Here is a 13,213-nt window from a genome sequence, read left to right as displayed (position 1 = left end):
AATTGAATACATTTATTTTTAAATAAATTAAATGTAAATAGAAATAGAAAACATCAGAGGTAGGAAAAAAAAACATACTTTTGGCACTCTTGCACTCAACAACTTCAGATTGCAAGAACCCGCCAATACCAAAACGATTTGTCGCAGCAACACGGAATACATATTCAGTTCCTTCCACAAGTCTTGTAAATTTGAACATGGGTCTTGTGACAGATTCAGAAACTGGCATCCATCCAGGGCGATGCGCATCTCTCTGTTCAACAATGTATCCACTGACATTTGCGCCTCCATCCTTCAGTGGTGGTTCCCAGCTGCAGGTCACAGATATGGCATCAACCTCCTCAATTTTCATAGGCCCGACAGGAACTCCAGGTTTATCTAAGGAAGAAATACATTTGGTAAATTTCAAAAACACTTTAAATGTAGCTACAAAAAGCTGTAGGGAAAAGTAAATTGTTTCTCACCAAGAATGATAACCTTGATGACCTCAGTTGCTGTTCCAGTGACATTTTTCACTTCAAGAGTGTAGTCACCAGTATCATCAATTGTGGTTTCACGGACTGTCAATTTAGTGAATTTAGCAGTTGTCTCAATCTTGATGCGGTCAAGCTTGTCCTTCATCTTGACTCCACCAAAGAACCAGGAACACACTGGTGCAGGTCTACCTTTAATGGGAATGTTGAGCACAATTGGCTTACCAGCTGGCACACTGACAATCTTTTGTGGGATGCCAGCCAAGTCAATCTTTGGCATGACTGTAATGAAAATAGAAATAACAATAATTAAAGTTTGAAAGAAACAATAAATAATATAAAACAATAATTAATTACAGGTTTTCCTCATGTCATTTATCAGTTTTAATGATATCTTACCTCTCTGTTCCTGTATTGTTACAGGTGCCATAAGATCTCTGGGCTCACTAACCCCTCTGCTATTTTCAGCTCTGATTCTGAAGAGATATTGCTCATTTTCATTCAGTGAGACAATTGTGTGCTGTAGCAAAGATGGTTTCACATTAGCAACATTCATCCAGCGGTCACTTCCTGTTTTGCAGGCTTCAATAACATAACCAGAAAGTCTGCTGCCTCCATCGTGAAGTGGCTTTTCCCATCCAAGAATGACAGATGATTTTGTAGTATCAATTACATACAGATCTTGAGGAACAGATGGAACTTCACAAACCAATACTGGATCAGTAATTTCACAAGGTTCTCCAATTCCATATATGTTCTCAGGCAATACCCTAAAGAAGTATTGTGTTCCTTCTTCCATTCCAGTGATTCTGTATAATGTCTTCTTGCATTCTGTTGTCACTGTTTTGTAAGATTTCATTGAAGCTTCACGCTTCTCAATTATGTAGTTGTTGATGGGAGCACCTCCATCAACAGTAGGCACATCCCATGTGATTACAACAGACTCTTTTGTGTAATCTTTAACATTTACTGCACCGCATGGTCCAGGAGTATCTACAAATCAATTTTTAAACAGTTTTAAGCATAAATTGCTATAAGTTACATATGGATTATTTAATTTTAGTGAATGTACAGTATTCATTTGTAATTGCATAAATTTACTCACCATAAACTTTGACAAGAATGGTAATTATTTTCTTGCCAGATGGATTCTCTGCCTCAATTGTGTATTTTCCAGCATCGTAACGATGAACCTTCTCCACTATTAAAGTTGTAGTGTTTTCTGTGGTATCTATGAGTCCACGAGTCTGTAGGTCAATTCCAAGCTTTCTCCAGGTAACAACTGGTGCAGGTCTTCCAGTTGTAGTTACATGAAGACGTAAAGTGTTGCCAGCTCTGATGCAAACAGTCTTCTTCAGTTCGTCAGGTAGCTCAATATCAGGGATTTCTGAGAGCATAGGAATAACAAATTTCATTCATTAAATCCACATCAAAAATAGACCTCTGGAAGGCTTTAATAACTTGAATATGGCTATTAACCATGTAGATCTTTAAAAAAAATCTTACCAATTTTCTCTGACGGTGCAGCCTCAATACTGCCTTCACTGAACTCTCCAGTACCCATAGCATTAACTGCAGCCACTCTGAAGCTGTACTTTTTGTTACTTGCCAGACCAGCTACTGTGTATTGAGTACTTGTCAGTATCTTCTGGGTGGCTCTATACCATTGCTCTGTTCCTTCCTCCAGAATCTCAACAATATAGCCTGTGACATCGGATCCACCATCATACATTGGTCGTGTCCATGTTATGCTAATACTGTGTTTTGTGGTGTCTGTAACACGAGGAACTGATGGTGGAGCTGGGCTATCTGTAAAATGAGGGGGCAAGTTAGGCATGTTACTATTTTACTAAGAATTTTTTTTAGGCCATGCAGGTCAGTGTTACTTACATGTGGGGTCTTTACAGTGAGCGTACTGAGATGCATCACTTGGAACACTGATGCCAGCAGCATTGACAGCTGCAACACGGAACTGATAGTCGCTACCCTCAAGGAGACCAGTGATTTTGAGGCGTGTATCATAAATGGTGTAGGTTTTGTTCACTCTTGTCCATCTAACACTATTCTTCTCACGTTTATCCACAAGGTAGTTAATGATTTCACTTCCACCATCACTCTCTGGCTTCAGCCACTCAATAATGACATGTTCTTTTCCAACAGCAGTAATCTCTGGTTCTCCCGGAGGTGTTGGAACAGCTATAATGCAAATTACAAACATATATTAATACTCTATCCTTGTTACTGTGGGTAAACTATAAATATTAATGAAAATATTAATACATAATAATCATAATTACACTTACTGTATGCATTTCTTGCAATAACTGGTTCAGATTCTAGGGGTACACCAGGCCCATACTTATTTACACCTCTGACACGGAAAATGTACTCATTGTTCTTGATCAGTTTTGTGCTGACACAAGACAGTGTCTTGCATTCAGGTTCCATGATGACCCAGTTGAGTCTGCTGGTCTCACGTCTCTCAACAATATAGTGAGTGACACGATCTCCACCATCCTCCAGAGGAATCCTCCAGGAAACTGTGCATTTCTCTTCTGTGACCCTGCTAATTATTATTGTACCCTCAGGTGGACCAGGTGTATCTTAAATACAAAAGATTTTCAAATTAAATGAACAGCCAATAAAAGGTATTTTGAATGAAACAGTATGTGATTTATTACGTTCTTACCAAGTACTTTCACATTGACAGCAGCTGTTTTGATTCCACTTGCATTCTTCACAGTAAGGATGTATCTTCCAGTATCATTTCTATCACATGACTTAATGATTGCCATCGCTCTTGTACTTGTGTATGTCAGTGAGTATTTCTCTCCGAGTTCCAGCTCCTTGTCACCCTTGGCCCAAAAAACCTTAGGCTCTGGTTTTCCACCAACAGCAGCATCAAGAACCAGGTCTGATCCTGCTCTAATAGTGATCGTCTCACCCACAAGTTTACTATCCAGCTCAGCCTTTGGTGGTGCTGAAATAAAAACATAAAGTGTATTAACAGACATCCGAATGTTAGATATGTGTGTTTCTACAGATACTGTAAGTATGCATCAGTAAAGTAAACCATCTTACTATATTCATCCTTGCATGTGATAAGTCCTGTTGATTCAGATGGCATACTGTGGACTCCAGCACCATTTCTGGCAATTACACGGAATTCATACTGCTCTCCCTCATGGAGTGATGCAATAGTAAATACGTTGTCCGTGATTGTAGTGTAGTTGCACTTCAACCAACGAGCTTCTTCATCATCACTGAATGCCTTGCGTTCAACCACATATCCAACAATCTTGCTGCCACCATCATTGAACGGTATGGACCATCTAATTGACACTGACGTCTTAGTTACATCGTAAACCTCTGGTTTGCCAGGTGGATCTGAAAATGCAGACAAAACACTTGATAAATATTAAGTCATGAATAAAAACAACACATATAAATGACAATAAAAAGCAACAAAAAAACTTACCAACTGGATTTAGAGCCAGTGCTGGTCTTGATGGTTCACTTGCTTTACTCAAACCAGCGATGTTCATTGCATATACTCTGAACTGATACTCAAGGCCCTCAATAAGGTTAGAGACTTTGTAGTGACACTCAATGCAAGGAATTTTGTTCTCCCTCACCCACAGAATTGTATTACGCTCCTTTTTCTCAATCCAGTATCCAGTTACTTGGCTTCCACCATCATGATATGGCACATCCCAGCGGATAGAAATGGCATTAGCAGACACTGAAACTACATCTGGGCGAGTTGGTGGGCTTGGTGAGACTGAGAACAGAAATGTAACACTTATCAGATTCAAGACAACAAAAATAAATACAGCATTGTTTTTTGATCTATGTGATTAATAAATAAAAGTTATATATAATATTAAATACTCACTGAATGGATGCTCAGCAACAATAGCTTGAGATTCAATAGACTTGCTAACACCAAATTTGTTCTCAGCACAGACTCTGAAAGTGTACTCCATGTACTTCGTGAGATGAGTTACTTTGATGGTGGTCCGTTTCACACTTGAATTCACAACCTGCCATGTGGTGGAGCCAGACTCACGTTTCTCAACAATATAATTGGTTATGTCTGTTCCACCATCATCTGTAGGTTCTCCCCAAGTCAATACACAGGATTCTGATGATATTCCTGAAATTTCAACATTTCCAGTTGGTGGGGATGGTCTACCAATGACATTAACAGTGACAGTGAATGTTTTTGATCCAGCTGCATTTTCAAGTATTAGATAATACTTTCCACTGTCCCCTCTCTTGGCATCCTTAACCAGTAGAGTTGTTCTGTCTTTAGAAATCTTAATCGACAATCTGTCTGTTTCTTTAAGTTTCATTTCTTCAAGCTTCCATGTTACCTTGGGGGCTGGTCTGCCACTGATTGGAATGTCAATGGCAAAGGAATTTCCTGTTTTGCAAGTGATGAGCTGTTTCTCTATGCCACTGAGATCCGCTGTTGGCTCTATACGTGGCTCCTTTATAATGACAGAGGCTAGCGCATCCCGTGGGTGACTAATGCCAGCATCATTCTGAGCCTTAACACGGAATTCATATTCTGTGTTCTCAACCAAGCCTTCAAGAACCATTTTCAAAGATTTGGTTTGGCCACCTACAACCCAGTGATCAGAACCCTTCTTTCTAGTCTCAAGAATGTAACCAGTAATGCGGCTTCCACCATCGTGCTCAGGCTTCATCCATACTAAGCTGGCTGTTGAGGATGTAGTATCAATGACATCCAGTCGCTTAGGAGGTGCAGGTTCTTCTGTGGCTATAATAGGTTCTGTCATTTCAAATGGCTCACCTTTTCCATACTGATTTTCAGCAATAACCCGGAAGAAATAGGCTACGCCAATATCAAGGTTGGTCACTCTCAATATTTGACGTGTACACTTTTCACTGACCTCTTGCCAACTTAATCGACTTGCCTCTCGCTTTTCAACAATGTAGTGATGAACACGTGCACCTCCATCATTGTATGGTGCATCCCACATGAGTGTCAGAGCACCTCTTGTCACATCCTTGAATGAGAGAGGTCCAGGAGGGCCAGGTGTATCCAACACTTTGACTGTTAATGTAATGGCTTTACGACCACTGTTGTTTTCGAGAGAGAGTGTATACTTGCCAGCATCATACCTGGTGCAATTTTCAATTGTCAAAGTGCTAAATGTGTCTGTGGTATTAATATCGACCATTACACCAAGATCTCCATCTGCCTTTGTCCAAGTGGCAAGTGGGGCTGGTTTTCCAAGGAAGGGAATATGAAGTGTAACCATTCCACCGCTCTTCACAACATGTGTCTGCTTGAAGTTTGCATCTATATCAATTTCAGGTGAGGTCAGTCTATCAACTGCTTGTACTACATTTGGAGTCTCAGAGAATTCTCCCTTGCCAGCACCATTGACTGCACACACACGGAATTTATATTCTTCACCAGGTTCTAACTCTGTTACTGTGTAATGTGTGTGGATGCAAGTCTGGTTGTTGACTCTGTGCCATTCCTCAAGGCTTGCCTTGCACATCTCAATAATGTAACCAATTATTTCTAGACCACCATCAAATACTGGTTTGGTCCATTCCAAGCTAACAGACATCTTGGTGGAATCAATGACCTTCACCAGAGTTGGTGCACTGGGTGCACTTGTTGGTTCTCTGCATTTGAACAATCTGGATGTACCACTTGCAGGTCCAATTCCAGCACCATTTTCAGCCATAACACGGAATTCATATTCATTTCCTTCTGTAAGGTTTGTTACTCTATGCCTAAGCTCAGTTATTGGTCTCTTTGCAGAAACCTTCACCCATCTTAAGCTCTTCTTTTCTCGTCTTTCAAGAATGTATTGCTTAATCTCATTTCCACCATCATGTCTTGGTCTGGTCCAGCATAGAGTGATACTGTTTCCTGTCACATGAGTGCAGTCAGGTGTTCCAGGAGCATCTGGTACCGCTGTGAGATATCAAAATGTGTTAAAGTAAAAAATAACCAGAACTAAATTAGCAAATGACTGCATCGAGAACAAAGGTTTTTACTTACTGTATTGCATCTGAGCAATGATTGGATCAGACTCTAGTGGCTTGCCCACACCAAATTTATTGACAGCAGATACACGGAACTGATATTCATTGCCTTTAATCAGTTTTGTGGCATTAAAGGAGCAGGCTTCACACTTGGATGTTACAAGTGCCCAGGAAATTCTGGAAGTCTCACGCTTCTCAATTACATAATACGTGATAGGTGCACAGCCATCATTTTCAGGTGGGCTCCACCAAAGTGTTGCTTTCTCTGCAGATATATTTGTGAAGCGAAGTGGGCCCTCAGGTGGTCCAGGGGTATCTGAATAACACAATGACCAAAAAGGTGAAAATAAGCAATGACCAAATCCAGAACAGCTTTATTAAAACTATAAGTCAAAGATGATTTGAGATCATACCTTGTACTCTGACAAGAACATCCACTTTTGTTGTGCCGGAACTGTTCTTGGCCACGACTGTGTAGATACCACGGTCATTGCGGTCAGCATCTCTGATGAACAGTGAGCTTGATCCAATAACAGTTGTGATGTCAACCAGCATTTTATCAACTTCCTTTCCGTCTTTATACCATGTGACTTGAGGTACAGGACGTCCACTTATACTGCAGTTGAGTTTAATGTTTTCTCCTGCCTTGATGGTGAGAGTCTTCTCAGCTTCAAACGCAATCTCAGGGATGACTGATAAAAGAACATTAAGTTCCATTATTTAGCATATATTTAATATAGAACAATATCTATCGCATGATGCCTTTGTATGTACATACCACTTTCATCCTTGGTCATGATGTAGCCAGATGACTGAGAAGGTGGACTAACTGTTCCGACAGCATTCCTGGCAATTACCCTAAATTCAAAGCGATCACCAGCAGCAAGGCCTGTTACAGTAAATTGACATTCGCTGATGTCAATAAAATTGCATCTCAACCAACGTGCTCTTCCTTGACGCCTTTCAACACTGTATGCCACAATCCTACTGCCTCCATCACGCTTTGGTGGTTCCCACTGAAGTGTTACAGAGTCTCTTGTAACATCAATGCAGTTAGGTGTGCCAGGAGGATCTAAAAAAAAAAAAAAAAAAAAAATATTGTAAAAAAATACTGTAGAGTAATTAAAACCATAAGCAAAAAGACAATACTAAGACTTACCAACAGGGGAGATTGCCAGTTTGTGCTTGCTCTGTTCACTGACTGGACTCATTCCGGCATTGTTTTGCGCATAAACTCTGAATGAATATTCCAGACCTTCAAGTAGTCCAATGACTCTGTATTCTCTTCCAGAGATAACACTGGAATTCACTTTCATCCACAATAAGCTGTTCCTATCTTTTTTCTCAAGATGGTATCCAGTGACTGGAGAACCACCATCAAATCCTGGGGCTTCCCACTGAACAGTCATGCCATCACTTGTAACATTAAATACTACAGGTTTTCCTGGTGGACCTGGTGGCTTGTATTGGTGTTGAGCAACCACATCTGATGAGGTTAGAGGCTCGCTTACTCCATATTTGTTCTCTGCACGCACCCTAAATTGGTATTCAGTACCCTTAACCAAGTTTGGTAACTTGAATGTGGTCCTGACCACACTAGAGCAAACCATCTTCCATGCTGCTTGAGATGTCTCTCGTTTTTCTACACTGTAGCAGGTGATTTCGCTACCACCGTCATCCTGGGGTTCATCCCATGAGATGATAATACTCTGGGCTTTAATTTCATCAAAACGAACTGGGCCTATAGGCTGAGAGGGTGGCCCAAGTGTAATGACTTTAATGTCAAAGAAGTTCTTGACAAGTTTGTTATAAAGGACCAAGGTATATTTTCCTGCATTCTCCTTTCTTGCATTTCTTACAATGAGACTTGCCTTGTTCTCTGTTTGTCTGAAACGAACTTGTTCACTTTCCTTGAGTGGCACATCATCTTTCATCCACTGGATCATTGGTTTAGGTTTACCCTTGTAGGGCAAATCAATATTCACATTTTGTCCAATGCGAACACTTAATTCTGAATTAGGATAGTCAATAAGGTTTGCCTCAGGCGGTATAAGGAGTTCCTTCACAGTGATAGGTCCAATTTGAGAGAAGTCACTGTGACCCTTCTCATTTTTTGCGAATACTCTAAAGTAAACTTCTGAAAGCTCTTTAAGGTGAGTTACCTCATACTGGCAACGCCTGCATGTACCACCAATGCTCCAAGCTTCTTCTTCCTTTGTTTTCTTCTCAATAATGTATTCAGAAATGTGGCTGCCACCATCATGATCAGGCTTTGTCCATGCCAATGATACAGATGTATTAGTTGAATCCACCAGTGCAAGGTCTTTTACAGCTCCAGGCATCTCGGTTGCTCTCACAGGCTGTGCAGTCTCACAAGGATCACCAACACCGTATTCATTTTCAGCAGAAACACGGAAGAAATAGGAAATTTCTTCAGTAAGACCATCAACCTTGTAGGTTGTATTGGCACATTCATTTGTCACAATGGTGAATGCCTTCATTTTAGCATCCTTCTTTTCAACAACATAATTTGTGATTGGAGAGCCACCATCTATATTAGGTGGTTCCCAGCTCAAAGTGAGTTTACCTCGTGTCACATTCTTCACTATCAACCTATTACAAGCAGATGGTGTGTCTAACACTTTAACAGACACTGTGATGGTTTTTGGCTCTCCAACCCCATTTTCAATTTCAAGAAGATATTTGCCAGTGTCATCCCTTGTGACCTTTGTAATTATGAGTGTAGTTGAGTATTCTGTGTTTCTGATGGTATATCTTGCATCACCACTAATGTTTTTGTCTCCCTTTCTCCATGTTACATTTGGTGCAGGTCTGCCCTTAAGAGGAATTACAATCTCCACATCTCTACCAGCCTTTGCTATGTACTGTGTTGACATTGAGATGTCAAGATCCACATCTGCCTCCTCTGTTGAAATGAAGGAGAAACATATTTGATCAGATTCACAGTATCATAATTAAACAATTTCTTTATTGTTTTAGACAGCAAGAAAATACAAACCCAAAATATCTTTGGCTTGCACTGGCTGCATCATCTCAATTGAACGTCCAGTTCCAACACAATTAACAGCAGAGACACGGAAGAAGTAGTGCACTCCAGGTTTCAAGTGGGACACTACAAATTCAGTTGTTCTTACTTCTCCTTTAGAACTTATAGTGACCCATTCGGTCTCATCTGCCATTCTTTGTTCAACAGCATAGCTTGTAATTTCACTGCCACCGTCATAGACAGGCTTGACCCATCCAAGGGTAATAGATGTCTTTGTTGAATCAACAACTCTGAGTTTGGTTGGCTCACTTGGTGGATCTAAAATAAGAGTATATAGTAAATTCTATTTTAAATATCAATGCATACATTGTACACATTTATATCCACATTCTGGAAAATAAAGCAATAAAAGAAACCACAAAATAAGCTTACCAATTGGGTCATAAGCTTTGTAGAAGATGGACGCATCAGAATATGGGCCTGCTCCAGCTTTGTTGATTGCACAGACACGATACTGATATTCATTTACTTCTGTGAGGTTGCTGACTTTCTGTCTAGTATCACGAATTGGATCTTTAATAACCTTGAACCACTGTAGACTTTTCTTCTCCCGCTTTTCTAAGTAATATCCATCAATGTCACTGCCACCATCTAAACTTGGTCTTTCCCATACCACAGTCATTGTTGACCTGGTAATCATAGTGACTTGGGGTTTAGAAGGCCGACTAGGAGGAACTGTGGGGGGGAAATTATTAAATTATATATTAGATAACACATTTAATAATAATTGTTTAAAAAAAAAAAAAAACATTTTTATTACTAAAAAAATCTCCTTACCAAAGGAATTCTGTGCAATTACTGGTCTAGATTCCAGAGGATCTCCAACTCCATATTTGTTTACACCACGAATACGGAATATGTATTCATTGCCTTTAATTAGCCTTGGGACTGTGACAATGCAGTCTTCTAGTTTTTCTGAGATAATGGACCACAAAATTCTGCTTGTTTCACGTTTCTCTACAATGTAGTGGGTAACCATTGCACCACCTTCATCAGCTGGAGGATCCCACATGATAGTCATAGTATCTGCTGTGATTTTCTTGAACTGTATCTCTCCAGCAGGGGGTCCTGGTTTGTCTGATGAAAGTGAGCAAAAATTCAGTCAAACTTGTTCAAATTGGGGCTAATAAATGCATCACAAATTTATTTTGTATAGAACTTTTCATGATACATATTGTTTCAAACCAGCTTTACAGAAAATTAATGTTTCTATAATTAAGAGTGATCCGTTATCAAAGGTGACTGTGTCAAAATAATGTCCATGTGGCAGAAATGTACAGTTATAAGATTATACAAATCATGCAGTTAGTTAATGTCACATATTCATTTAGGCAGAAGCAATGAACACATTAAGGCAATGATTTCAAGATGTGGAAAAAGTAAATTAACTACATAAAAATGTCATTCAAAAATAACACAAATATTAATAAAAGTAATGTTAGATATTATGCGAGTTACTAAAAAGGTATTTAGTAGTAAACTTTGCAACATACCTTGGACAAGTACTCTGACAGCAGCATATGCTGAGCCTAAAGAGTTCTTGATCTTGAGTTCATATGTTCCAGTATTCAAACGGGTGGCTTCCCTGACTGAGATGCATGCAGACTCAGTGGTGTTGGAAATGGAAATCTGAGCACCAGACTCAAGCTCTTTCCCATCCTTGTACCATTCAATTGTTGGTTGAGGTTTAGCAATAATCCCAATTTTAAGATCAACTATAGCACCTGCTTTGTATTTCACAACATCAAGATATTCTGAAGGAAGTTCAATCTCAGGGGCACCATATGTGTCTACACATGTGACTGGTCCAACAGTTGCAGATGGGTTACTAATGGAGCCAACTGCATTCTTGGCCATGACACGGAATTCATAAGACTCATTCTGAGTCAAGCCTGATACTGTGAACTTTGTGTCAGTAACATTTGTCAAATTAGCTTTTGACCATCTGCCTTTTGGACCATCTTTCCTTTCAATCAAATATCCAGTAATTTTACTTCCTCCGTCATATGAGGGTTTGTCCCATGCAAGGCTAATTGAACTCTTTGTGATATCAGTGACTCTGAGGTTGTTTGGAGGTTCTGTAGGGAAAAAACAGTGGCAATTAATGTTCATTTTTCCACTGGATTACACAAAAAGAAAACTACCATTATTAATACTAATGGATTAAGCACATAAAACAATCAATTTACAGAAAGCTAAATGCTTACCACAAGCATCAATTGCAAGCACAGGATCTGAGGGCTTGCTAACTGGACCAATACCAGCAGCATTTTCAGCTGCAACCTTAAACTCATAGATCAGACCAGCGTTCACGTTTGATACTTTGAAATGTGTAGCACGGATAACAGTTGTGTTAACTTTCTGCCAAAGAATGCTGTTTCTGTCTTTCATCTGAAGGTGATATCCAAAAACATGGCTTCCACCATCTGAAGAGGGCTCCTTCCAGTTAACAGTAATACTTTCCTTTGTTACAGCCGACACCCATGGTTGTGAAGGTGCAACGGGGAGTGCTGAAATAAAATAGAAAAGTTTTTCATAGATGCTCAGACACATTTGTATTTACCAATTTGTAGCTCATGCTGTAGAGAAGAATTTTACTCACTGTATGGAAGACTGACTGTAACAGTTGGTGAATCAATGTGGTCACTGATGCCAAAGCGATTCTCAGCCCTGATTCTAAACTGGTACTCAACTCCAGTAATCAGCTTCATGATCTTGATTGTGCACCGTGCAACTGCAGATGAGACTTCCATCCATTGTGCAGTAGTGGTTTCACGTTTCAAAACGATGTAGTTGGTAATTGGGCTACCACCATCATAAGCAGGAGGCAACCACTTTAGACTGACACTGTCCTCTGTGACATCACACATTTCAACAGGACCAATTGGTGGGGTTGGTCTGTCAAGAACCACAATATTCACAAAAGACTTTGTGGTTCCACTGGAGTTGGAAGCCGTGATATCATATCTGCCCGCATCCGAAGCAATACTCTCACGCAAATAAATTATTAGGGAGTCAGTTGTCACATCAGAGTTGAATCTCATGGTTGACTTTTGAACCTGTCCATCCTTAGAGAGGGATACTTTTGGTAGAGGTTTACCAGTGAGGGGGATCTCAATCTTGAGATTTGAACCTGCCTTAACATAGGCAGTGTTGTGTTGGAAGTCCTTCATGTTAATTTCAGGTGCCTCTGTTGATTAAAGAAAGCAATAAGATTATATAATAATTTAACATCATGTAAAACTAATCAATCAAACAACTGTGTATGTTTAAAAATAAAAACATTATTAATAGTAAAAACACTTGCCCAGCTGGTCTTTTACAAGCACAGGTAAAACCATGTCCTTGGGGTCGCTAAGTCCAGCATGGTTTTCAGCCCGAACTCTGAAGTAGTATTCAGCATTTTCTCTCAATCCACAGACAACAAAGTGAGTTGTTTTGGTGGAACCACACTTTATCCACTTTTGTTGTCCTTTTTCAAGAGCCTCAACCAGGTAATTTGTAATTCTGCTTCCTCCGTCGTGTTCTGGTTTAAGCCATGCTAGTGAGACACTGTCTTTTGTGACATCAGTGACTCCAAGCTTGGGTGGTGGACTTGGTTTTTCTAAAAAAAATTTAAAGTATCACATAAGCAAAATAC

General features: G+C 39.8%; 1 protein-coding gene across 27 annotated transcripts in view; it reads right to left on the bottom strand.

Moving 5' to 3' along the window:
- ttn.2 (titin, tandem duplicate 2) overlaps window positions 1–13,213 on the bottom strand; it is a 163,328-nt gene that overhangs the window by 11,810 nt on the left and 138,305 nt on the right. For all 27 annotated transcript variants that reach the window (XM_058786692.1, XM_058786704.1, XM_058786696.1 and 24 more), the window contains 22 exons: window positions 12,881–13,177; window positions 12,176–12,763; window positions 11,781–12,083; window positions 11,067–11,651; window positions 10,351–10,650; window positions 9,946–10,248; window positions 9,526–9,831; window positions 7,666–9,432; window positions 7,285–7,578; window positions 6,920–7,198; window positions 6,523–6,822; window positions 4,369–6,435; window positions 3,952–4,254; window positions 3,555–3,860; window positions 3,163–3,453; window positions 2,777–3,076; window positions 2,364–2,669; window positions 1,980–2,282; window positions 1,579–1,860; window positions 873–1,466; window positions 465–755; window positions 79–378 (listed from right to left, as the gene is read on the bottom strand). In XM_058786692.1, coding sequence (XP_058642675.1) covers window positions 79–378; window positions 465–755; window positions 873–1,466; window positions 1,579–1,860; window positions 1,980–2,282; window positions 2,364–2,669; window positions 2,777–3,076; window positions 3,163–3,453; window positions 3,555–3,860; window positions 3,952–4,254; window positions 4,369–6,435; window positions 6,523–6,822; window positions 6,920–7,198; window positions 7,285–7,578; window positions 7,666–9,432; window positions 9,526–9,831; window positions 9,946–10,248; window positions 10,351–10,650; window positions 11,067–11,651; window positions 11,781–12,083; window positions 12,176–12,763; window positions 12,881–13,177 — 10,665 coding nt within the window. The remainder of the gene's footprint in view (window positions 1–78; window positions 379–464; window positions 756–872; window positions 1,467–1,578; window positions 1,861–1,979; window positions 2,283–2,363; window positions 2,670–2,776; window positions 3,077–3,162; window positions 3,454–3,554; window positions 3,861–3,951; window positions 4,255–4,368; window positions 6,436–6,522; window positions 6,823–6,919; window positions 7,199–7,284; window positions 7,579–7,665; window positions 9,433–9,525; window positions 9,832–9,945; window positions 10,249–10,350; window positions 10,651–11,066; window positions 11,652–11,780; window positions 12,084–12,175; window positions 12,764–12,880; window positions 13,178–13,213) is intronic.

This window comes from Onychostoma macrolepis, chromosome 09 (genome assembly GCF_012432095.1).
Source record: "Onychostoma macrolepis isolate SWU-2019 chromosome 09, ASM1243209v1, whole genome shotgun sequence".
Lineage (NCBI taxonomy): Eukaryota > Metazoa > Chordata > Actinopteri > Cypriniformes > Cyprinidae > Onychostoma > Onychostoma macrolepis.
This window is presented reverse-complemented; position numbering and strand designations above follow the sequence as displayed.